Consider the following 27,676-nt stretch of genomic DNA (forward strand, 5'->3'; position numbering starts at 1 on the left):
TGCATTTTTATTCAGAAACATCAACTTAGCGTCTAAATGTACATTCATAATATTTCTATAGCAAACTTTTTCTTTATATGATCAGAATTCATAAAACATGTTGTAATGATTTATAATCTTGGAAACAGAGCAGACAGGTTTTTACAGTACAAACAAACAAACGTTGGTCAACACATGAAATCCCATCACGCCGTCATGTGGACAATAGTTTGACAAACAAGTTTAACAAACAACATCTACATCAAAACAAACAATTCACAAACTGTAAAGCAAGCTCATGAAACGTGGTCAGAATGAAGATCCAGTTAAACATGTTATGTTTCAAAGCCATTTATCAAAGCAAACTTCTGTTCTATAACGGACAGGTGAGTAGGCTACGACCTAACTTTACTTTAACTCCAGCTCCGTCTCAGCTGGACTCTCTGGTATCGTTCCTGTATCATATCCATCTCTCTTCATCAACACTTTATCAACACAGCGTCCGAACTGTTCTCTATCAGTGAATATGAAATACTGAAACATCAAACTTCTAGAGATCGGACAGACTACTAAAGCAAAACACATGATTCGGAAACAAAATCAAAAGAATATAAAATGTAAATGTTGTAAAACTGAAAGATTTCTGTAAAGTAATATTAAGTGGTTCACATCACAGCCCCTAATTGGCAACTTAAAGAGATTCTAACGACTACTTCCCTTCTGTTCACCTGAGGAGCACCACAGACATTAAGGAAACATTTGGTTTCACCTCCTCTGGGTCCCATTCATTCACTTTGCAGTCGTAGGGACAGAAACATATTAAACTAGTGGAGATAGTATTTTTATAGCTTTTATTTAATATATTTCCTCATTGAAACGTGCTCCTAGTACCAACAGTAGAGTTTGATATACATATAAAAATATTGTCAACTACCAGAGTGAATGATTATAGTAGATTTCTTCCTCTTTTTAACTATCGTCTTCATACTAACAATTAAATGAAGTAGTTGCTTTAAGAGTCTTTATAAAAATCATAGAAATGGAACGATAGCTGCGAGTAAACACAAACAAATAAGGTCCCTTTGCCTTTTTTAAATATTCAAACAGGCCAAGGCCTCGAGATCACACAGTCTGTTTTTCATCTCCCCCGAACTACTGGCACACAGGAATACAGAGAACACTCCAGGAACTCTGAAACAAGGAATACTGACTGAAGAAGTTTAGATATTTAAGTGTGTGTGCGTGTGTGTGTGTGTGTGTGTTGTTGGGGGGGGGGCTGTCACTGCACCACACACATGGAGCTGCGCGGGGGGTTGACTGTCCTGGCCACGGTGTCCTGACTGTAGTTCACGATGTCTGCCTTCACCACGCGCTGAAAAAATGCGAAAAAAAGAATTGAACATGAACAACGGCGTTAAATACACAAGGATTTAATCACCTGATTGAAAGGATGTTTCTAAAACCTCGGATGCAGCAGAGTTCCAGAGACTGAGGAAATATCCTATAAATAATAACATTACTTGTGAATTAGTTACATAAACTCAATCTACAACTTAAATTATCATTGTAAGAAATATAGAGTTAGCTTAGCTTAGCACAAACACTAAAAACAAGGGGAAAGAGCTAGCCTGGTTCTGTCCTAACTGTTTGATGGATGATGTGAAAACACAAACTCTAACTCAGTTGTCTAACCCTGTTACTGTTTAGAAGTTCCCAACTGGACTATTTAAAGCGAATCTGCTGAACAGTTGTTTGAGAATTTGATCACGTCCAGAGGGTAAGTCTAGTTTTTACTAAAGATGAGCACCAGGAGACTTTGTGACAGCAAACATTTGTAATTTCTGTAATTTTTCACAATAAAAGCATCCATTCATATCCCTAGAGGAGAGCTTTCAAGCAGCAGCAGGAAATGTGCAGGAGCAGTTAATGAACACAGCTCTGATACGGCTAAAGGAAACAGAAAAAAACACGTTCAAATACACAAAGCAATGAAACCAGACTTTAAACCATAGAGATGCAGGTAGAAGCGGGAAAAAAAACATTATCTGGATATGAAATGTCCTGTGTCAGGATGTGAGATCATGGTCATGTCACACAGTCATGAGCTAACTGGCTATAGCTTTATATTTCACTGGTAAATATGAGATAAATATGATAGAGATGCAGTTTTTCAACCTTCTTTAGTTCTTTAACAATCCTTGGTCAAATCCAAGTGGTGATTTAATGGTGAAAACATTTGAGCACTCCTGATCCAAACCAGTCAGGAGGAAGATAGAGGTCAAACTCGTATCTGTTTCCATCATCAAGGGTTTTATCAACTGGCTTAACTTAAGACCCAGCTTAGATTCAGACGACAGTTATTATAAACTCTGGGATAACTCAATATAACCACAGATGTGATTAGGTTGAGTTTCTCTACTTTTTCTAGAGTTCTAACCTAAAGGCATTAATACATCCACTACCGTGATTCCACTAGTTAATACAAAGCTACTGTTGAACAGCTATATGACAGAGGGACTGGGATATATCTGTGAATACGATCAAACTGTGGAGACATACTTCAAGCTATTGAACAGAACATATTTTGCTTTGCTGGGAGTTGTCTTGACTAATGGGCCCTTCGTCCTGTGGGTAGTCCACCAGCTCAGCCTTCACGATCCTCTGAGCGGGTTCAACACATCAGAGCAGCCGAGCGATGGACGGAGGCAGAGAGACAAAAAAAGAAAAAAGGGATGGGAGAGGAGGATGAGAGGAATGAAGACCAAAGTCAGACAGGGTGAGGACAATCAGAGGGAGAGGGTGATAGAGTGAGAGAAAGAGGATGAAATGTGAGTAAAGGTGAAGCATGCATCAACTGACAACAAGCAGACACAATGGAAAAAATAATATGAGGCAAGAATCAAAATCAGATCTATAAATTAGGCTTTAGCCCCAACAAAGTGTTTTTTGTTCTTCCTGGAGATTAAATTTATCGAGCTGCACAAGGAAATGTTATCTTTTACTTTGTAGAGAACTCCCAGAGAGAAAACTCTTAATGCAAACAAGAGCTACAGTAAACAAAGAGCTCAGAAACCTAAAAAAGATGGATTAGTGTAAGAAGTGATGGATCCCTTTCCCAGGAAAGTCAAAGTATAACAGAGCACATTAACAAAATAACATTTAAAACGGTCATGACTAAAGACACTGTCTAACATACTTGGAAATTGCTAATTTTGTCCTAAAGTTGTCAAATTACCAGTTTACAAGGATATGAAAGATCACACACATATACACAATCTGGAGATACGTGGGAAAACAAGTTTGAATCAGTGTAAATTGTATTTTACAGTGAACCAGGCTGCTGGACTCTTTGCTAAATAACCACAGGCGAGACGGCCACATGGCTGAATCCCAGGTCCTGGTTGGCTGCCTGATTAACGAGCTGCCGAAGCCTGTAGTCGGAGTCAGTGAGTGATCCGCGGCCTCTGTATCTGATCCTGCAGACAGAGGAGCAAGATGGAGAGGGCTGCCAGGCAGAGGTAATACTGTCAGGGGTTGTGACCCTCATGTTCAGCTCTGTAAACCTGACAACTGATAATGAGGCTGCGCCGGCCCCACAGCGAGACCCGGAGCTGGGAAGTGCTAAAAGGTTCTCCATGACGTTCCTTCTCCGTGGCCACAGAGTTAAACAACAGACATGTGAGATTTGGTGTAGATCCAGATCAAAATCCAGCTCTAGTGAATTTAAACTGGGTTTTCTAGGGGGACTGTTGGCTCCTGGTGGACGTACTGGGTGCCATCCTAGTTTATCTTGATGGAAACGGATCAAATAAAATGATTACATTAATCAGTAACGGAAATAACACTGGGTTGCAGACTTATCATGTGGTTTGTTTTGAATGTGATCGAAACAGTAGTTCAGTCCTTTTATCCTTGAAGAACAACCTTGTATCTATCCACTCAGCCGGCTTGATTAGCCTGGATTAAAGCACTTTGCTTCTCTGACCGAGCTATCAAGGGAGGAGAGGCCGAGGGAAGTAGACAAACAGCTCCATTAGTCAACGGTCATTTATAGTTCGTCAGCAGTGTTGATGAGAGGAGAAGGGCTTGAGAATTTGGCCGGTCCTTCCCCTCCATGCTCTCCCTGCTCCAGAGGTCCTGACCTCTCTGTGGACCCCAGGCTCATCAACCACTACCCAGCCAGAGTGGCTCCAACTGGTCATATCAGACCCAGGATTAATGCTTCTGGGGGAGGTGACCTTGTAAATTCTACAGCTGCCACCACTGGGCACCTCGGTCTGGCTGGCAAGCCGAGACGCTGCTTTGGCCCGAAACAGTGGGAGATAACCCAAATAAATCAGAGAGACCTCCTCACCTCTACCACTGCCTACCTTTAACCTCTGACTTCACGCGTTAATGTGGTCAATGTGGGCGTATTTACAGATGGGCAGTGTCCGCAGCACGTAGACCATCACCGGAGGCAGACGTAACAAACTCATGTTTACACAACAAGAGGTCCTTTACAGTGTGTGGTGACCTCCACTGACCTTACACACTCCCTGTGACCTCCCTTTAGTTCAGGCATAACATGACACCTAATACCAGCAGAGGTGAACCCAGACACATACTTTCACTCGTTAAACATTCAGTTACAAATTAAAGTGGCTAGATAAGAGAAGAGCTAAATCAAAGATAGGAGCAAACAAAAATGTCGCTGAATAGGGAGCTGCTTAGACATTTCAGAGAAGTTTAACAGACAGCGATGTTTCATTATAGACGTTTTCAGACATGAATTACAGAAAAATGTCTAGAAAAAATGTGAACAATGCAGCAGGAGAGTCTGAGTCGGAGGCATTCACCACGACAAAAGAATCTCCAGAGCGTTCAGGTGGCGTCTGTGTGGAGCTTCCAGGAGGCAGAACATCACATGCACATCATCTGCCCTCATCGCCAAAAGCCCTCAATGTTGATATCTTAGGAATCTGCTACATGTTTGACATCTTTGTGTTTGTTTGTCTGCCAATTGTTAGAAACATCAACACACCCACTCGTAAGTGATGAATTGTCCTGCTGCACTCTCACATGGGCTCCCCTCAGACATTCTACTTTACTTTACTTTAAAACTTTAACACATTTCAGGAGAAGATCTAGAGATCGTTGCTTGTCAAAGCAGCGTGTGTCTTACCTGGGACTGCTCGATTTCTGCTTTGTTTAGCTTTACACCAAGAATCTCAGCAGCCACCCTCTGGAAGCAAAGATTCACCTGGAGAAAGAGATAAAACAAAAAAGAAATTAAGCATCACGATCGTCTCATTCTATTTCATTTTTATTCATTGAGCTGGTACCCACCGAGTCGCCCGTTTTGGCTGATACGAACTGACTGATGAGGCTATTCTCTTGGCAAAAGCGCTGGTGTTTGTCAGCCTTCACCGTCCTCATGTGCTCCAGGTCGACTGTAGACAAAACAAAGTGTTACATTTGAGAAAAATCTACAAGAGATAGATGGATAGATTTATGCAGTGGTTACACAGCACTCTCGCAGGGTTAACTGTCACATATCAGAACATAAACACAAAAGATAACTGTTTACACTTGAGTTAAGATGGGAGGACGTCTGCCTAGTGTAGGAGGATGGTGCAAATAAAGAGATGTGAAAACAAAGTGTAATTCAGCTTCGGTTTCGCGGGTCTGAGACCGACAGTGGTCAATTCAGTCGCCTGGAGCTTCCCTCCCCAGCTGGTATGAAAGCTGGATACGACACATTCCTCCGTGTAAGACTAGTACAGTTGCACCCTGAAGCCATGAACCTCTGTTTGACCCGAAACAGACAAACCAGCCAGCTGCATAGAAATACTTGAGAAACAATACGCGGGTGACCGAAGTCTTCAGGCTACACTCGCAGGGAGAGTGTATGATGGAGAAAACAGTTTGACTTATGAGCGTGCCGGTCTTTAAGGTGGGTGCACAGGCCCAAGAACTGGGTCTGTCACCTCCACGCTGATTTACTGAGAGCACACAATGACAGCGCCTTCCTTTTTAGCCATTGTGATGGCGTCTCGGTGCATTCGACTCCTGTGCACCGATACTAGGTGCTTTGCATCTCTCCTTCCTCACTATGGGGTCACGCTGGGGTCGGTGGGGAAGGTCACCCGGGGGTCCTGCTGCTGAAAGCAATAGCTTCACTCTTTATTTCTGGCTTTGTGCAGAAAGGTGGCCACACCCGCTATCTGGTGCATACAGGCTACTGTACGGTGTTGCGTTTCTCTCGTCCCCCCCGAGTTTTTCTCTTTGTGTGAGGTTTCATTGAAGCTGTCAAGGATTTACCCCGTTCTCATGCCCTCGTGTGTGTGTGTGTTTGTGTGTGCGTGTGTGTGTGTGTTAGGAGGATAAAGCCAGAAGCAGACTAAGAAAAAGAAAGATACATATCAAGGAAGAAATGTAAACACTGCACTAATCCAGTGTTATTAATATCTCAGTAAGTCATATGACCCAAAAATGTTAAAGGCCAATCCACAGAGACAGAAAAATGTATTTTTAAAAATTGCATTGGACTAAAACTAATATTACCATCATCATAAGTGACATATAAACACAAATCTTTCTGGGCAAGGGCTGACACTTTTACAACTACTCAATATCCAGGGCAGACTGTCATGTCTCTGCCTGTGCATAAACACTGCTGTCTCATAGGCGTCAGCGGGTTATTAATTCCAGTCATTAACAGCGGAGGTACCCAGCACGCTACTAGAGGTAAACTCGACTAATCCTTTGGATCCTGCACACTTGGGAAAGGTTATCAATCATGTGTCACAGTCAGATTAGCCAACATTAACAGAGGGGCTCAGCAGCTATGAGGTGGGCACGTTACTATACATTTTTTAAAAAGGGTTCCGTCTGTGGGAACAGGTCGAGCATCAGGTGGAGAATCAGTCTCAGATATCAACTGTGAGGTTTCACCTGGTTGTTATAGCATCAAAATAAGTTATCAAATCAAATTTTGGAAAACAAATTTACACATAAAACCATCACTGGGATGAGAACTAAATTGACAGAAAACATTTCATGTATATTTGACTTTTAAATTTGGGCTATGTCCCGTTCATTATCATGGAGGAGGTGTACTTTATGACCGATTCTGCAGCCAGCCACCAGGTGGCAATGGAGATGCTTTGGCTTCGCTTTTGGGGAACCGCCATGTTGTCCATCTTTACACCTTTTATGTTCAAGACTTTAATTTTCCAATAGTATGTTGATCCAAAACATTCACTTGCTTCAGCTCCTCAGTCCTCCTCTTTTTTTCATTTTTCAATAATTTTTTATTCAACATTTTCATTGACTTCTCAGAGAATACTTCATGGAACTTACTGAAAAACATCAGGCATGTTTGGGGAACTGAAATTTGTGATTGTTTGCACTTTGGTGCACAAAATAACTAAATAAATAATGTTCTGGATCTGGTAAACTGTGGTTTCACGAGGGGACTGATGTGCCCTCTGCTGGGTGCCACTCTGGGTGCCACTCTAGTTTTGTGCATGTTCTTGTTACTGATCATGATTTGTGAACAAGTAAGTAGCTCCTTACAAAGTAATACCGTTAATTCACCCACATTCTCACAGAAGAATTTAGAAGCATGTGGCATCTGTCTGTGTATACTGAATACAAGACTAATCCCCATTTCAGTGTTGCGCTCCATTTTTCTCCCTAATGTACCCATTTCTACTTATCAGGTCAAAGCAATCTTCCTCCAATGATCTGGTTTCCCTCTGTTTCTGTCAAACTGTACATCAGCTTAACAACCCCTAGGAAGTGACTGCAAACACGAAATACACTGTTTAGGCCTCTGAGCGCATCGAGATAGTGGAGAGGATCATCACTTGTCAGGAGCGATGGCTCTCCCTCGCTCTGGTCACCGTCAGTGTTTATTTAAAAGGTCTGCCTGTCACTGCACTGGACTTCAAGACAACAGTTAAAGATTAATATCTGCTGGATGAATTAGGCTTTTACCGTAAAACAAACCCCAGTTTGTTATTGTGGTGACCTATTACGTAAGTGGGAACCCAATCAAATGAGAAGAAAATATGGACGATCTACTCCACAAGTTTGTGTATGTGGGGATGGAAGCTTAGATCCTTTATGGAAAGAATCCTCTTGCTGGCAGACCTGATTATCCTGAAACCAGACAGACTTGGAGAGAGGTTCATGTAACTAAATGACCTGAAATTAGTAAGGGGGGGGTTGGACTTTGGTTGGATTGATCTGTCTGAAGCAAGCTTTGAAACCAAAGTCCTCGCTAGTTCTAATTCACTGAGAGGAAGATGCAAAAGTTTGCCAACGACAGAAATGAAATGTCTAAAAAAAGACATTGGAAAAAGAGACTTTAATTGAGATTATGAGAGTCTGTTCAAATGCTCACAAGTAATCTCAATCAGGTGGCACAAAGCCAAGGATGGGGGGGATTTGGTGGAACATTTGGGGGGATCCCTGTTGTTAAAATGACAAATCCAGATCATTCTGGTGGTCAAACGGTTACAGTGCATGACACAATAGCATGGCATTGATGGGGGTACATAGCCCTTCTTTAGTCCTCGTTTCCTGTTTGCCTTGTTAGACAACGCCACAACAAACACCTGACAGTGTCATCACACTATCCAAATCGCTGACACAGAAACATGGCACTCATCGGGACAATTGGTTCATGTTATGGTCACAGTTCCTGAGAAATTGTCGTTTGTCGATCATTAGGAATCACAGACAGGTCTAAATACTGCAATACCCATGCAGTATTTAGGTTGCCGTTGCCATAGGAACAGAAACCAGTCACAGGCATCAATCAGAACAGGAGGTTCACAGTAAAACAGAAAGACTGCTTTTTTTCAAAAGTGACACAAAACAATAGTGACGTAATTTACGATGTCTCTCAACTACGTCACCTTTAGCTTTCGCCTGCTTATGGTGGGTCTCATGATGCACCTTTGGACAAATTCAAGGATGTGTTTAGACTTCACCAACACATTCAGCAACTTCAGCAACAATAAGCTAACAGCTCTGTATTGGCTAACAGCCCGACAGTCCTGCTGTGGTGTGGTCTTCAGGGGTCTTTTTAAAACCACGCTGTGATAACAGAGACACCTACTCACTGCTCTGCCAGGTCGGCTGCTGGGGACCAATTGGAACAGTTTACCCAGCAAGCAACGGCCAGAGAATAAACTTGACATAACACAGTTAATTGTCGACAGCCTCGCTAAACAGCAGTTGGTGCAGTGGGGAGTTTGAGGGCTGCGAGAGGAATGTGTGAGCCGTGCGTGTGTTTGTGTGTGTGTGTCTATGTGCCTGTGTGTGGTAGTTATGATCGGGCATGTGTGTGTGTGTGTGTTGTCAGAGACCTGGGGCTCTGAGGGGTCATATCCCATTAAGTGAAAGTTACAGGATTGAGCCTAATCAACCCCAGGGGAGAACCTATCACTTCCAACATTACCTCACACTGTGCCTTTAAGACCCTGTTAAGAGGGTTTGCCTCAACTTCCCCTCAATGACGACCATGAACCCATTCAGACTGTATCACGAGGCGAGGATTATCAAACCAGGTTACAAGCATCGACTGGATATACAGATGGACTACGCGTCTCCACTTCCAACGCATTGTGTAGAAATATAGCTAATTATCCTGCATACGGGTGCTGCCATCTTGCTCTTTAGCAACAGCCACTGACTGCACACTCATGGTGTGGCAAAAGCAGGAAGCATATGTTTGGTCAATATTACTCCCATCACCTGTGATTGTGTGACATTTAGGGTATATTTAGTCTTACGATCACAGTGTAAAAGCTACCGTTGCTAATAGTATGACTGTATAGAAAACTTGCACCAGCATCAGTCACTTGTATGAAGTATATTAAATGTCTGTTTTACTACTCGGCTGATTTTGGAGAACTAACAAGTGAATGTCTCGGACGTCTGCTGATCACAGAAAACCACTGGAAGCTGAGACTAGTCTGAAACCTCTTTGTATCACATATACTGTTATGTATGTTTACCTCATTGTTTGAAACTTTTAATATGGACATAAAACATTGCAACAGTATATTATACTATATTAAATATTATATTGAAAATGATGGGAATGAGGGCTCAGTCTCTTGGACCTCACTGTATTGACCGTAAATAAGGAAAAGGATAAGAGGTCCCGTTTAAAAAGTCAAAAAAGCACAATGAATCATTCAGTGTGATGTCTGATTGAATCAGACTTTCATTTCACTTTCACAGCACAAGTGGCTAATAAAACAAATGATGGTGGAATTTATGTGAAGCATTTAAAAGCCTGAGTCCAACTGCTCTACATGACTTGGAGAGAGCTCATAAACACTGAGGCTTTTGAAATATGAAGGACGGGAGACGTGTGTACCTGCATTAAAATATGGACCACAGATTGAAAAAGTACTTTTTCTCCCTCGTAATAACCCCGGCTACCAACCACTTTAATTCATTTTTCACCATGAGTATAGTATCATACAGAATTGCACAGAAAAATCTGTGTTTTCTTTACTATTCAGACGCTACGCAGCCATTCAGAAGTCAAACGGTGCTCTTACACATTTCATTAGACCTGAACAGTGTGGTTATTGTTTACAGTAGGCAACGTTTATTCTCTGAAGACTGGAACATCTACATTTAATGAAAAAAAGAACATGAAATCTAACATTATTTTAATATTACCTTTGGCTTTAACAGATCATAATTCCAGCATCAGTGTAGCTTTGCAATACTGCAGCAATCTGTAGAAATTGTATACGGCTGTTATTGCCTCTGGACATTGTACAACTTGTGGTGGAATAATTAGAAATAATAATCAGGATATTACATTTTCAAGCTAAGCTAATAATATTATCAGGACTTTTCTGAGTGAGTACAGACAGATGAAGTGCTGTTACCAGCCGGGTGTTGTCGAGGTGAGCAGGGCCCGTGCACGAGTCCTCGGGGGAATCCTGACAGAGACAGAGCGCTCTTTGTGCTGGGGAGCCCCTGCCCCGGTGGCCTGAAACGGGCTGGGACCATCAGGGGACTCGCTTTCCACTAGGTCAGAAGTGTTCTGTCGACAGTTCATTGATCACAGCTCATCTTGTCATTCGATCGTCCCCTCGCGAAACGATGTGCAGACACACACACACACACACACTTGTGCAAATACGCACGCAGGCATTCACACTTTAAAACATAATCAGATACTCCACAGTGGCTAGTAAAACAATGTGGTCTTCCTCCTTGGTCAGGGAATTTAAAAGACACAGTGTCCTGCAGTAGCTCTGCAGGCAGGGAGAGAGCTGGAGTGCCGGGCTGTCGCTGCCTCAGTAAAACCTGGGGCAGAGAGAGAGTCTCGCAGGCTGGGTTAACGGGCTCGCAGGACTCATGAAAAGTGAACAAAAGACCCAGTTCTGAGCCGACCGCACAAGACGCTGCCCGGGGTTTCACTGGCCATGTCCTCCAAGCTCTCCTGTCGCTGTTAAACTAAGTGGACTTTTATGGGCGAGCAGTATACATGCCTCTGTGAGCCGGCAGTGTAACTATGAGCTATAATAATTATACAGAGCACAGGGGAGCCTTCATAATTGTATGCGTCTCATCACTATAAGTCTACTTATAATTATTAAGTCTTCGTATTAGCAATAATGCATTGAACTGGCCTAAATATCCACCAGCAGCCAGAGCAGTGAACTGTAACGTGGAAAGAGAGTTCTGCTCATGACTGCCTGAGCAAACACCGACAAAGTTAAAAACCTGAAACAGAAGCAGAATGCAAAGACACTGATGTAATAATTTAACACCACAAAAACTAGATTTAGCAAAGAGGGGAAAGCCGTGTTGATATCTTGCATAGATTTATAATATATGTGGATCCTGTGGATCCAGATCAATCGGTTATTTACCCAACCCTGTGTCAGCAAGACCCCTTCCAGGAATTCCTCCATATCAATGTTGTGGAGCAGTAAAGAAATAAAGTACAGGCTGAGCGTGATGAGGGTTCCAGGCTGCCTTCAGGTCAGGTGGCTAAGCTGCGCTGTGCAGCTCAAATGGCCCATGACATACCACACAAGAAGGTATTCGAAGACTGATCATCTACTGCATGTGCAACAATATTTGCTTTATGGATGACTAATATGAATGAGGACTTTCCAGGCTTCGACAGGCATGAGAGTCAAGAGAGATGAGTGCGGGGACCAGAGCCGGGTCAAACAGTTGCTACAATTAAATGTCAGCGTAGCATTCATTTATTTGATCACCAGATTGGCCCTCTGTGGTATTGCTCTGTGAGGGAAAGACCACCTATCTGATGCCTATGGAGCCTCAAATTAACCCTTAAAGTATTTCTTAATCACTGCTGGACACGTGTCAGCTTCTGCAGCTGTGGTTTTACACTGACTTATCAGCCTGAGTGAAATACAGCTGTAATTCTTCAGTCATCCCTCGGTTTCCTTGGTGTAACCTGAATCTCTATTTCCCATCTTTTCCAGACTCACAGAAAGACAGCAGGCTACAGTCAGTGCGGTTACTGAGACAATTTGATACACACGTCTCGGCTGACCCTTTACCTTAAATAAAATGTGAAGAGAAACAGGAAACACTGGATTTGCTGTAAACTGTAAACATTCCACATCTTTACCCAACCATACACTATGCCTTACTAGGTCTATACACTGTATATATAAGGTTTTACAGCGTCGGACCTGTGGTCACACTACCCACAGTGCAACACAGACACTGCTGACGTGTTCATCTCTTCTATCTGGGGAGGGGTGTGGGTGCTGGGATAAGAGTACTGGGCTTTTGTCCCACCACATGTCTATTGTGGCTAAACCTTTCCCTTGGGGGCAATTAGGACCTTTTAGTTTGTTGTAAGAGGACCTAAGTAGGAGTGGGTTGAGCCAGGAAAAACATTTTTGAGCTAAACCAAAAACAGAAGCACATTGAGCTCCTCTGCGCTCCTGGACTTCTGAGCATCTCTCTATTAAGAAATGTGCAGGCCAACACTGAACAGACAGGAACTGTGGCAGCTTTACTGGGGCAGGGAGGTGATGGGGGTGAGAGAGCTGGGGAGGGCAGGGGGGGGCTTCAACTCCACCTGAGGCCTTGCCAAGAGGGCAAACAACTCAAGACCAACAATGTTGGAGGTAAGGACATGCTTCAGGAGAATCGAGAGTTAGGGGAGATCCATGTTTCGCTTTGGCTTTCTCATGGATGGATGGAAAAGTGCAGAGAGAGAAGTGCGACTGGTAACGGTACGTGGCGAGATCTGCTGCAGCGTGCAGAAAGCAAACACACGCGTGTTGTTTGACACAACAGGGACAAGGAGCCAATGAAAAGACATTACTGTTAGTAAGGCAGCTACACATGTGAGAGATAAGAGTTCAGAGTAGGTCTGAGAGTGTGATTGAAAGAGTAAGTGTTTGCACAGGGGTGAAAATGAATGTGCAAGTATGTTTGAGAGATTGTGCGAGATAGAGACCTGGAGAAGAAAGAACTGGGGGGAAAGGAAACAGAGCCAGAAGAGAAAGGCAGGTGAGACAGAGTGGAGTCTACAAATTGTCTTGATGCGGGGACCTTATCTCCCTGCTGCAAGAAACGTTTCCCATGGCAGGCCTGAGTGGATCGGCAGTGAACGGTGTTCGAACCTCTGAGTAAGAAGCCATGAGTGATGAGGAGGGGTTAAGAGAACTGAACCCATTTAAGTCACCCAAATAAGGGCTGTACAAGCCTATGATGGATGCTCTGGAGTTCCTGAGGGAGAGAGCGCTAGAAATGGGAAGCGAGCAGGGGTCCTGCGATCCCCACTTAATAAAAACAAATTGGTTTGATAAACGACACAGGCTTAATGTCTGAGGAAGAAATATGTGCACAAATTTCAAACAGCAACGCAAGTCATTTTGAAATACTGAGGATCCCATACGGTGATGATGTGTATTTGTTATGGCACACGAAACGATTCTGAATGTGTATTAGGACGTACAGTTACTTCTGAGGAGGTTAAGTTTATGCCCCTGTTAGTTTGTCAGTTGGTTTTGTTGTTTGTCAGGATTACACAAAAACTATTAACCAGATTTCAATACAACTTAATGGAAGGATATGACATAGAACAAGAGAAAACCCGGACTTTTTTTACAGAGATACAGCATTTTGTGACACAGGGGTTTCACACACATTTCACAGGGAATTATTAATGAATCCTGAAGGGAAAAAATCTGGTATATTTCGGGAGCTTATATCTATGAGTGTTAGAAATTTGGTGCATCTTGATTAAAACTTAAGTTTGTTGTACTCTACTGAAGTTCTTTATAGTTTATATAAGTGCTTTAAGTCCATCTCTGATCTATGAACAAACAGTCACTAAAAGGCCACATCAGCTGTTGTTCAGCAAAGATCCACAGAATTCATAGTTTGAGTGTCCTGCAAAGAACACAGTACTTTTTAGACGACTAAAAATTAAACAGTTGAGCGGTGAAGAAGAGGACTGAGCACTCATCTCTTGAGAGATTCCTGTGTACCATATGGTGTTACGCTGGGCTGCCCTATAATAAACAGTTATAGTATGTTTAAACAGAACAAGAGCTTAGCATTCTTCCATTAACCATGTGTTCCCAGAAACTCCACAAGTGTGTGGCTTTACAGGAGGGCATGTTTCTGTGCACAGCTGCGACTGTGTGTGTGCGTGTGTCATTGCATAAATAATTGTGTGCACATATGTGTTCCCTCAATAAAACATTTCATTGGCTTCCTCTCTGAATTGTTATTATTGTTATTACAAGTGATGCCATTCTTTTACTCGAGGCTCTGGGCGGCATGCAGAGGGCATGGGAGTCCAACACACTGGGTCTTAACAACCACACTTAACCTCAGCCGGCCACACTGCGCCAAAGAAAGGAAAGGTTGTTCCCCGGCAGTGACATGGCACAGGAGGGCAGTCAGGGCAGGGTGAGGAGAGGAGGGGACAGCTTCATTAATGAACTACTCGTCTGGTCCATAGGCTCAATTACAAGTACACAGTCCACTGTGTAAGGAAGAATGAGTTTGAATTAAACTAGGAGACAAGCACAAGGTAATTCAGGAAAATTAATCTCAATTCATACAAAAATTACATGTGCTGTTAATAGAAAAAAAAGAGTAATGTTAAATTAAATGCAAAAAAAAAATATTAATGTTATAATACTGGATCAGGTCTTTATTGCTGCTGCAGTCTGCACTAACCAGCAGTGTTCACCTTAAGTTTATCGAGGTGGGAACACTAAAGATTCTGAGTGGTGAAACAACACAATCTCCCCCAGGACGTGCCCTCACAGAGACATAAATCTGTTGTGTTTTTATAAGCTCCTTGTTATGTCTGTGCTTCTATTTCTGTTTCACTCAAACATCATGGGAACAATAAGAAGGAAAAAATCTAAATTCTGCTCTCAAAAGGAATGCCGAGTATTCATATGGTACGTTCTTATTGGTAATGTGTACCAAGTACTCAAATTTGAGTAAAAAACTGAAGCGGTATGATACAAAAAATGTCAGTGAGGGCACATAGGAGTTAGACCAACTTTCTTCAAGGTCCCTGAAAAATAGGGAGTCAATGGGAGGGCCCTGGGATTCATAAAGTCCCACAAGGTAATTGATTGCTCTTAGCGGGGCAATCTGTGTGGGATTTTGTTTTTCTTTTTTTTTCAGCCGGCAGGAACAGAAAAAACACACATGGGCCATTTTCAGCAATAGAGCCATTAGGGGGAGAGTGACTGTGCGAGTGTTGGGGTGAGGAGCCTGACAGCGGGATGTACACTACTTAAATATTACAGTACACACACTCACCCACGCACCCAAAACCTAGCCTAAATACAGAGGCGCCCACCGTTAAAGCCGGGGCATTAAGAGATGCAAACGGATGCGAAGACAAGAGAATCTGCTCCAGACAGGCGAATTAAACCGTGACCTCTGCCCCCCGTTGAGTAACATTAGCGAGAGCTTCCTGTGTGCAGGCACCACTCTGTTGACCGTTCATCATCGCCCGGGAAGGTGGACAGTCACCATTACACACACGCACTCTGACGCCTCGCTTTACAATAACACGGCAGCCGCCATGACTCCACATCTGTCAGGGGGATGTTTAAAAGGAGTCATCATTATTACTCTTTATTTTGGAGATAGGTAGACGGGTGCAGGCCGATAGGAGGAGAGCCGTCTGGTTAACGTCGAGTTCCTCTTCTTAACCGACGACTCTAGTCAGGAGCGCAGGCTCGTACTGGAGAGGGGGGGGCAGATGGGTACAGACTGGGGAGGAGGGAGGGGGCACAGATAAGCGGTGCCCCAGGTCCGTTGGCCCGGGGATCTTAAATCATCGGCCTTCACTCCCAAGATTTTCCCAAACATCAGCTCTCCCATCGCCCTGAGACCTCACTTTCTTATCAACTGGCTTATCACAGCGATCAGTTCTCTGCTGCTCGAACAAACACGTCTGCTACCATCAGACACTCACTCCTCCACACACAAACACAGACACGCAACATGAAAAATGTGTCAAGGTGAAGTGGATAGGGAGAAACTCTCTTCATTTTAATTTCTACTGAGTTCAAGTAAGTGAAGTGCTATCCAAACTTGAAGGACTACACTGACATTTTTAAAGTAGTTACAGTATTGTTTTCTTCCTAGCTGAAAAACAATAACTTTGTGTGTGTTTGTGTGTTTGTTAAAACTCACTTTTGTTCCCCACTAAGGAGACAACAGGCTGGACGTCAGATTCCTCGTTGGCCTTCTTCACCATGCTGAACCAATCCTCCAGATTCTCAAAGCTCTGGTAGTTGGTAATGTCGTACACCAGGAGAACTGCCTGCGTTGGAAAAAGCAAGAGGAACAATGGTGAAGGATGTGTCTCACATTTACAATCAGCCACTGGTAAATTATGGATGCGAGTATACAGTTTCACTTCATATTCCTTCACGTTAACATTAGTTAAATCCTGAGTGAGCCTGGGAACAGTAGGTGGCACTGCTCCTCTTTTTACAGTCGGGGACACACTCCCTTACTCACACATCATCTGTGGTGCGTGACACTGTGTAAATTCACATGGATCTGATTCAAAATGAAAATAGTGGTTTGCAAATAATTAACAATTCCCATTTAAAATAAAGTACACTCCAAATTCAGTGCAGAATATCAGTTAGGTTTGGTTATCGACTGTCTGAGCTAATGAATTAAAGCAGTCTGGCGAGAGACGTTTTCCTCCTCCCTTAGTTTTCCTGAACACTGCACTCTACAGAGACAACAACCAAACCAACACTGAGACCAGAAACTGTTTTACACATAAATCAATCAACCAGTAAACACAGATAGAAAAGGTGTTGGTGAGATTCAAGGCGAATCCTCTCATAGCTCAACTATCTAACTCTTCTGCTTCTTCTACAGGATGCGATGTGAACACGGGCCAAGGTGAACGGCTCTACTTTTACTGCGTGAGGCAACACGACATAAGGGGTGTCTGTTGCTTTTTGTTTCGGCAGACATGCGCTGTCACAACACGAGAGGACGGTGACGACAGCTTCGCGCCTCTGACAATTACGGCGAGTCTCTCCGAAACAGCTATGATTGATTACAGGAGGCACAGTGGTGAACAATAGGTGTGAAGCAGGCAAAGTGTTGTAATGTGGTGGTGATGTATGGGAGACTGTGAAAGAAGGGCGGTTTAGACAATGGCTCAACAAACACTTGAGGTGTCGCCTCCATAATGTTAATGGCCATGTAGATTCATTAAAAAAATAAAACCTACAATTATTCTTTTCTCTAGCGTATCCAACAAGCGTTTCCTTGAATAGAGAAGGTGTATGGTGACGTGTCTCTTTCTCTTGCTGCAGTTCGCTTTGTGGATTTGACAAACCACGGCCTTTAAGGGGGCCTCTTCACACATGAGGTGTTCTGGAGGTGACAGAGAGCACTCCTCTAAGGTGACACTGCTCCCTGGTCATGCCGATGTTGTTGGCACATGCACAAGCTGGGATACAATGACCGAAAAAAGAGTATATTTTCTATTCCCCGAAAGACAAACCTTAAAAAAGGCAAGTGTTAATAGATTATTTATTAAATGATTATTTTCCTCTACTTTTTCATTATTTAATAACAACATTACTTTAAATAATTAGTGGTTTAATTAAATTTCAATGTTTTTACAAATTCGGGAAAATAACAGTGTACACGAATGAGAATGTAGGTTGGAATATTCCTATTGACCTTCAGTTTGCAGTATTATTAATCATCTTTTGTCCGATCTGCCAAAAAACATCAACAGTAAGGACTCTGAAAAACGAGAAATATGCTGATTCTTAAAGATCTCTTGACCTGCTTCGCCCACTGTGAGGCCAAATGACGGTTTATTATGATTTGGCTCCACAGGTAGGGAGTGGCAGGCTCTGAATGAAGCTGCCAGAGCTGTAATAATAACTAGAGTCCTGTGACTTTTTAACCATCATGACAAACATCTGTAGCATTTTGTTTGGTACGTAAAAAATGTAACTGCATGTGCGAGGAAATAAAAGACTGAAGCGGCGCATAAAGATGTTTGTGAGGCAGAATAAAAACATCTTCAAAGGATTATGTGTGAATTTGTGTGCACTTACATGAGCTCCGTATACGTATTTATCCAGCATCTTCCCTCCTAACGTCTGGCCTCCAATGTCCCACACCTGCAGGGTCACATTCAAATTGCCTACAGTGGTGGAAAGAAAGCAATCAAAAAAGAAATATCTTTTAATATAAAAAATGAATGACATTTAAATAATATAAATATCTTACTAACCTTCTTTTCTTACTTTGTTTTCCTAGATTTTCTTTGATCTGCAAATAACTTAAATTTTAAAACTAATTCAACTGATAATACTGCAATTTGTGGGATTCCATTGCAGATGTTTTTGTCCTTAACTTGTTTGTTTTAACAAAGCTCATAATCCTTAGGAAATAACCAGTCAGCTGTAACTTGACTATGTATTCTGGCCGTGTGATTCCTCTAATGAAAGTCCACCTTGTCGATATATATAATGGAAACGATAAATCAGCGATTAATGTTTCATGCTCCGGGCTCTCGCCTGGCAGGTCCCCAACACCTCACGTCCAAGAATAGCCAGCTCAAAGATCGAAGGGGGACAAGTGGGTACAGTTACCCTCTAATTTAAACATCCTCAATACTCAGAAATTACTTCTTATTAGCCTGGGAAGACCTTTTTGTATTGTGCCATGTCCTGCCAAGTGAGGAAAGCGAGGAGAATTATGTGCTGTTAAGGAAAATAGCAATAATTAAACACAAAATAGGAGGAAAAGAAGACTAGTCCTAATGCTTGTGGAAAGAGAGGAGTGAATGGGAGAGAGAGGGGGAGAGAGAGAAAGACGGGCACAAAAACCAAATCCAAATAAATATTTGCTTCCTCTGGAAAATGAAAGGGGTGGTTAAAAAAAAAAAAAAAAAAAAAAAAGAGCAGGAGGGTGGACCAGACAGCGAGGAGTTTATGTTGGTGTGATGAGGGCCCTGCGCTGGGCTGGAGCGGTGATGGGGAGCAGAGCGTACCCTGTGGACACGGCTGGACGACTCAACCCTTCATAAGACCCCTTTATAAAGCCAGGGCAGGAAACGCTGAGGTTCACAGTCGCTACATCCAGACTATACAGTGTCAATGTAAAGCTACACCGAGGAGTGCAATGAATAACGGTTAAAGAGCCATCCCCACCCATCCTCAGACCGGAGCTTTATTTATGTTAGAGATTCACGCTGACTCCACCGACGTTTCCCTGCGTACACTTTGCAAAAGTAGAAACTGCTATTGTGAGCCCCATAGACTTGATTGATGAATGATAAAGAGGTCAAAAAAGGAGCATTTGGATAAGATAATTGTCTTCTTGGTGTGACAGAATCGATCAAGTGAATTTCACCTCTGGTCAGTTCCCTCCGGCCGTCTGTACCTCAGTGTTTTGCAAGGGCATCTGGACGAGGCATTGTTATAAGAGGCACACACAGAGGAGGCTGTTGTGTGCCAGTCGGCCTATCCTCACCTTTCCCTACATCGGAAAATGTAAATTAAGTTTGACAATCCGGGCCTTCATGGAGAGAGGGGCCAACGCTGGCTATAGGCTACTCTCTCCCCCCCACTGCAAAAGACCCTTATGGACCCATAGAAACCTGGACAGCCACACAATCTCTCCAGTACAAGGCAGGGTGGGGGTCCGAACTGAGTTTGGGACCACCCAGCTCGCAGAGCCACCCTCCGATTCATCAGCTCATCAACACCCAATTCCCCGGAAAATGGGACATTTAACAACTCCGGTGTTGGAGCTCGTGTTGTTGCTGCCACAGCGATACATGTACACTACATTTAAACAAAGCTCAAAGTTACACACTTGAGAGAGCACTGATTGTTTCAGGAAAGAAACTTACTGGAAAGAGAAGTCAAACGATTAACAGCATTCAAGTTCATTTTTTAAGAAGTCAAGCCCAGCCTGTGCTTTTAGTTGGCTCTTTCATTCTGACTCCACCACAACATTTTTGGGGGTTTAGTTCTCCTAAGTCTCATAAGCTGAAACTGACACAAAATCAAAATAGAATCCTTCAGCCAACTCACAAATCAGCATAAATTTTACATTTAGCACTTAATTTGCCCTCGCTTAATGTTGTTTTATTAGTAATGAAAGAATGGAGCCACTTTGCAGATTTCTGGAGCTTAGGCCTTGGCAGAGTTTGGGAAATGCCATTTAAGATGCTGAAAATCCCCATTTCACATGGTAGGAAGTAAAATGGGATCTAAATATAGCATTATTCCATAAACATATATTTTACAGATCTAAGGGGGATACAGAGTGTGGCTTTATTTCTGCGAGTTCAACATAAACAAATAAAAACATGAATGTTTTATGTGGTGCAGGACAAAGATCAGTTGAACTGGGGGATCAGCGATATGGATATAAAATGTTAATGTATTTACTCTGTACTGTGCCCACAGAATTATGAGCTAGGCTCGCCCAGTTGGACATAAGCTGTCCATTGGCCTTGTGGAGTCCAAAAAAAAGGTTTGCTGTAAGCTCTGGAGAGAAGAGCTTTCAGAGTGAATAACCCTGAGAAGTGGCAGACACTCTACAATGAGGAGCGACCAGAAAAGACACATTCAGCTCCTGAGTCAACCTGGAGAAAAAAACTTAAATTATGACAGCTCAGTAAAGTTGAAACAACGAGCCTCTTTGTTCGACTTTAAATTGAGTTTCTGGGTCTTTTTTAACACTGATAATTTTAAATCCACACAAACAACCAAAACCTTAAGGTCAAAATGACAGTAAAAACAAACTAACAATAAAGGCAGTCTCTCTAAATACAATCATCCCAAATTATATTGAATAAACATGTGTGCAGACCGCCAGTGCGTGCTTGTGCAACACGCGTGTCCGTGCTGAGTCTGTGCACAAGCGAACACTCCCAGAAGATTATGAAGGTGTCTCACCTGGAAGGCTTATTCTCTTCAGAAAGAAATCAAGGCCGATAGTTTGTTTGTATTGCTTCCCGAAGGCCTCCTGTGCAAACCTGGTGGCGAGTGATGTCTGAAACCCAGAGACAAAGGGAGAGAGAGAGAGACGGACAGAAAATGAATACAAGCACGGCTCTGCAGCAATAGACAGGACTGAAGATGTGTCACTCCAAGTAATGTGTTTTGAAAAGAAAATGCTTTCAAGCTAAAGGAAAATCTGTGAGTCTTTGCATAGCTTTTGCTGGTAAATAATTGTCACACATATATGCACACTTCATAGCGTAAAAACCAAATGAAAATCCTAGCATGGCTCAGATCAAATCTAAGATGTTTTAAAACTCCTTCCAGAGAAAATATACAATGTGTTAAAGAACTTCCTGAAAAATTGATATTTCAGTGGTTAGCAAAAGAAGAAGCTTGATTCCATTCACACAGAGTGAGTGAAGTGCCAAACTAAGCTTTATACAGTATTTCAATTTCTAATATTTCTAAAAATACACAAGTATAACTTATCACATCACCACACTTCTATGTGATTCTTTTCCACAACAGAGCGGAGCCATAATTCACAGACAGAGCCCCGGTGAACTATGCTCTGCGGGGTTTTCATTTCATCATTACCAATCCATTTTAGGCAACGTCAAAAAACGCGGTGATTGACTTGAAGGTACGCTGATGTAACTGTCTGCCGTCTCCTGGCTCCGCCGCAGTTGTGACAGTGAAAATCAACGTGAATTACAAAAACAGGTGCTGGAGTGTGTGTCATGTCTCCAGACGGCAGACCTAATAATTGCCACAAATTATAAAACCTCCATCACTGTCACCGTTGTGTTTGAGGAGGAAAAAAAAGAGCATGTTAGGGGCTCTCCTGAAATCCATGGGAATCCATAGCGCAGGCTTGACATGCCAAGTTTAATTCATTTTGATGGATGAGGATAGGGGAAAAAATGAAGTGCTGAATGTCTATTAGCTATCTTTAGAGCAGTGTGCTTACATAAACACAACAGAAAAGTGAAGCAGTGGGACTCTCTGAGTGTTCATGTGGCAGCAAATGCATTTTAATGTGCTACTTGACAATCACTGAGGGTTAGAGGATTTAAAACTAAATTCTTTCTTTCAGTCCACTAAGCTTTCACTTGAGCCGGTGTCCTTATCTACCTCCATCATGCTCAGAGAGTTTAGATTCAACCAAGTAACGCTTCAAATTAGACTGGATTTATTTCAAATCACTCCTGGGCAAACAGAGAGTAATCTAATTTAGAAAACCCTTATCACTGTTTACCCAAATTTTTGTCTGTTTGGATTTCTTGTCATATAAAAGCATTGTTTACTATAGCATGGATTATTAAATGTTATCTTTTAATTTAACCCATTAAATGTATAATCCTGACTTTTACGAATGGCTTTCTTGATTAACTTGCAGGTGCAGGATCAAGTTTAATCCACCTAATTATTTTAAAAGTTCCCTAAACCTGCAGACTTTTTTAATCACAGTCTGCAGAGCGTGTCACAGGCTCGAGAGTGACTGAGAAATTACTAGAGGTGACTGACGCAACAAGGAGAAAATCGTCCATTTAAGTAGCCCAAACAATCACTGACAACACAGGAATAACAAGCTCGGACAGCAAAAATGTATTCCACATGCTCGCGTTGGCCTAGTCGGCCATTTGTCTTGGCATTCCAGTAGCTTGGCTCTCGTCCCTCAACGTAGACCTTTTTTTTTTCCCAGCGTACAATTGGAGCTAACCAGCGAATGTAAAAGCTGGCGTAATCCTGACACTCCAACAGAGAACAGCACAGGGTCACCAACGATACCAGTGCCGGGAAATGGGGGAAGTTCTACTGTAACAAGAAACTGAGAGAGAGGGAGGGAAAAAAATATGGCAAGCTGATTATGTCCATGTGATGCAATACATACGAGGAAGGTTGTGCATTTTTTGGTATCAAAACTGGCTCTTTATTCTTCTTTTACAGTCAAGATAGACAATAAAGTTGTTATTCTGCAGAAGAGCTTCTCTGTAAAGATCATTGCTTGGACACCGGTAAAGAAATAGATCTGTGTTTAAGTTAGGACTCAATATGTGAGCCACCATGTTGTTAAAACATCTTGCTCAGGTGGACAAGCCTCCCCAGATCTCCCGCTCTATTTCTGAATGGACAACCAACCACAAGCGAAAATACCAGCGAGAACGCTGTCCAAGAAAAACTGATCCGATTGCAATTTGCTGAGCAAATTGACATTAATAAGGGGGAAACGGCATTCAAGATGTCAGTCAGTGGTGCCTGCTCCGACTGGGGGAAGGGCTCCTGTTTTCTGCCCAACACAGACAAGCAGGTAAGTCATTCAGACAGTGACGAGCTGACACCTGGCAGCAGTGTGGGGAGGGTTATTAATGTAGCGTATCTACTGGGAACTGAGTTGTGTGTGTTCTCCCTATGCCCCCCCTCCCTTACCCCAAAAGAAAATGTCCAGAATGAGGACATTCATTTTTTCTCATTGGGTCTCACCATTACTGCTACATTCATTTTCTTTCTCCCAGAGGAAGCAGAGATTAGTTATGAAAGGGGATGTGTAGACGAAAAGCACTTGACGTCTCCTCCCTTCTATTCACACGCACTCGTCTGGGGATTCAGATGCAGTGAAGAAGAAACTTGGCTGGATCGTCATGACAACCTCTCTGCTTTGCTGCAAATAATTGTTTGGTGTGGCGGGGGAAAAATTCCCCTGTTGTGGATGTCGTCCCTTTTTAATCTGCCTCTTGTACTTATTTTAATGAACATAGTGAAGAATTCGGTCCAGTGATTTTGAAAGAGAAGAGGCACAAACAGCCGGTATGAGCACGGAACAGATTTACCACAAAGAGACACAATAAAGTAAGGAAAAGTATATTTGCTCAAATTTCATAGTGTTCGCCCAGACTCTATTCCCAGTATTCTTTTATCCTATCAAATGAGAAAAAAGGCTACGTGTCTCATTAGGGTCGTCCAGATACAATGTTCTTAAATGGAGCCAATTCCATAGGGGGGAAGAGAGGTACACTGACCACCAGCTGCCAGAGGCTGACTAAGCAAACGGTAGCCTTCCTTTATAAACTATCTTACTCTGTTAAACACTGTGCAAAGTGTGTTCTACCCCGAGTTCCATGAGCAGCCGCCGTGTAGTGTTAAAAGTTTGGGACTGTGAAAGTGCATCAAACTGCTTTATTTCCTATTCAACACAAATCAAAGAAACATTTAATCGAAACAATCGAAACTTAAAGGGGAAAGTTAAGTGGATTTTTCTAAAATGTTTTACTTCTCTGTGTCATTTGAGCACATAACTCTGGACTTAATGGCATGTAGAGGCAAGGCTTGGGCAAGATATTAAAAATGTGTGCGCCAACATGTTATAATAAGAATTAGCCCACGCATACAGGGCTCTGTATAAATATATAACAAAAATATATACACCTTTTGACCATTAACCTAAAAATAGTAACGGCAAATAATTTCTTTAGTGTAGTGAAGCCTATGAAAAAAAACCTACAGATGTGCAATTACTTTGTAAAAGAAGTCACTTGATTTACAGAAAGTGAATGCAAAGTGATAAAATACAGTATTTTAAGGTTACATTTTTTTTAACATTTAAAAGCCTTACAATTTATTTGTTTACCAATAAAAACCATGAGAAACACTGTGTTATTTGACAAAATTATTTATTTAGTGTTGCTGTTATTGTAAGGTTATTCTGCTGTCTAATAGTTATTACTATTATTATTAGTTATGTTAAGCATTTTCCATATTTTCTCATACTTTCCTCTCTCCTATCGAGCTTTCAGGCACCTGGAGCTCTAACTGAGATCAAATCTCTCTACCTCGTTTACACCCTGCCTGAATATTGACAGACCCAAGATCAGTGTGAATGAGCGACCTCAGGAAAACTATATTATGTAATACACAAGTGTACTTAACACCAGGACTTACTGGAAGCTCGGGCGAGTGGTCGGGCGTGAAGTCAGATCCTGTGTCATTAAACTATCGCAGTGTTTTTGTATGAGTTGTGCTCAAATTAGAAGCTTGCTAGTTAAGCAGCTAACAAACTGTTACATTCATTAATTTAATGAAGCGTAAACAGCTATTTAGCTTCAGTAAATGTTGGATTAAGCAAGAAAAAGAATACGGCTCAAACTGTGCAGGCGACTTCGAGCGTCTTTAACCGTACACGTCTCTCACTGCAGACGTCTGCTGACAACAGGAACGCTGCAAGTTCCCGAGTGAAATCTTGTCAACCTCCATTCATCATGTAGACTTTCTCCTCACGCTCGAGTTTCTCCAGTCGGAGAAATGGGTCCTCTCGTAGGTTACAACTCAATAAACAAATAACCTGTTGCAGTCAGGAACACAAGAGGCGATGCTAACAAATATTTACATCCATCTGTGCCGAGGAAAGCTTTTAATAAATAGTCATTTAACAAATGGTAATGATGTGAACTGACTATTTAGACAAAAGCACAGCTCTATATTATTCCTTTTGTGTAAAATGGCCGTTACCTGTCCATAGTACAATTAACAACTGTCATAATCCACATAAGGTTTCCAGAGCTGAGTAGTTTTACGCATGTGGAAATTGCTGAGGCAGATTTAAAAGAAATTGTGTTTTTACGTTTGGTAAGTATCACAACTCAAGTATGATAAACCTGCTGATAGTAATACGACTTCCCCGTAGCCAGGTGTTAATTATGGGATGGTGATATTATTCTTCGAGGTTGTGTGGCACAGGAAACATGACACGACCAGAGGGAAGAATTCAGAATGTCACAATATTCTAGATGTGAATGTATTGTTTGTATATGCGATCAGTATTTGCCATTTAAGTGTTATCAAATAGAATAGGATGTTTTCTCTCGTTTGTTTTGTCTATTTGCATCATATACTCAATACACTCTATATTAGTGAGTAGATAATACTTCAGTGGCAGACATTTTACAGTATTGTGAGTACTTTCATGGTGTGTACCTCACGTCCATTTGCCTCCTACTACAGTTTTACGTTCGGGTATTTAAGTAGTGAGGTTTTAAACACAGGACATTATCTTAAAATACTACATATTTGTGTATTTAATGAGATTAAGGAGCTACATACGTATTTCTCCACTGGTGTACTGGGATTGTTGTTAGCTTGTAGCCGAGTTAGCTAGATCAGCGTCGGTCGCCATGGTGACGGTGCGAGCTTCAGGATGAGCACCGTGAAGCAGTGTGTGTGTCTGTGTGTGTCTGTGACTGTCTGTTTGTGTCTGTGACTGTCTGTGTGTGTTTCTGTGTGTGTCTGTGTGTGTGTGATGGTCTCACCTTCCCACAAGCACCGTCTCCAATCACCACAAACTTCAGCTGCCTGTCGTGACTGTCCTCCTCCGAGTCCGACATGACGCCGGAACCGTGTCCCCGGCTGTTCCGGTGAGTCCAAGCGGGAAACAGCAGCACCAGGGCCCGGGTCGCTGAGTCTGAGGTACCGGGGAGAATCACACACGGATTAAACCAGCGTCGAATGGGCAAACAGACGCCATTTTGACTCCAACGACACAGACTGATCCACTCTCTCTCTCCCTCTCCCTCTCCCTCTCTCTCTCTCCCTCTCTCTCTCTCTCCCTCTCTCTCTCAAAGGAGACCTGATATCTCGGGAGAAACGAGTCTCGGGTCCCGGGTCGTGGTTCCGGGTCGTGACGGTGTCAGAACCGCTGCGAGGCCGTTAGCAGTTCCAAGGGGGGGACAAGAGCAGAACCGGAAGTAGCAGCCAGGGTCCGTGTGGTCGTGAGTGTGTGTGACGCGCTGCGGTTGCCATGGTAACACGAGGGTTAAAGTGTGTGCACTTGAATCACTATAAAGTAAAAGCGTGCAAAATAAAAACAAATTCACATTGATTGATTGTTAGATTGTTATAATTATAAGAATTTATTGTTTGTATTTTCTATATATAAACATACTACATACTGTTTAATAAGCTGTGGTACTCTTCTGTATACTTTTACTCAACCACACTCCGGAGGGAAGTATTAAATCTTTTATTTTCATAAATATACAACATGTACTACAGCTATTCGTGCATTTTACACTCAGAGCATATTATCAGTTTATAATATAATATGTATTGTTAGTATCAGGAGCTCTGCATCAACCACCTGCAACAACACAATGCTGCTTATGTCTTATTATTTCTTAATGCAGCATTAG

General features: G+C 42.4%; 1 protein-coding gene across 2 annotated transcripts; it reads right to left on the reverse strand.

Moving 5' to 3' along the window:
• On the reverse strand, positions 1-27,216 carry rab28 (RAB28, member RAS oncogene family). 2 transcript variants are annotated; one of them, XM_061079524.1, is made up of 8 exons: positions 27,115-27,216; positions 26,798-26,949; positions 21,447-21,543; positions 18,588-18,676; positions 16,678-16,807; positions 5,308-5,411; positions 5,144-5,221; positions 1-1,351 (listed from the first exon to the last, which is right to left on the reverse strand). In XM_061079524.1, exons 2-8 carry the CDS (start codon positions 26,870-26,872, stop codon positions 1,259-1,261), a joined length of 666 nt encoding a protein of 221 aa, XP_060935507.1. In that variant the 5' UTR covers positions 26,873-26,949; positions 27,115-27,216; the 3' UTR covers positions 1-1,258. The 2 variants fall into 2 exon arrangements, with proteins under 2 accessions (XP_060935507.1, XP_060935508.1); XM_061079525.1 differs by lacking the exons at positions 1-1,351; positions 27,115-27,216 and adding an exon at positions 2,280-2,640 and having other exon boundaries at positions 26,798-27,093.
• Between the last annotated feature and the right edge of the window lie 460 nt (positions 27,217-27,676).

Source organism: Limanda limanda, chromosome 10, assembly GCF_963576545.1.
Source record: "Limanda limanda chromosome 10, fLimLim1.1, whole genome shotgun sequence".
Classification (NCBI taxonomy): domain Eukaryota; kingdom Metazoa; phylum Chordata; class Actinopteri; order Pleuronectiformes; family Pleuronectidae; genus Limanda; species Limanda limanda.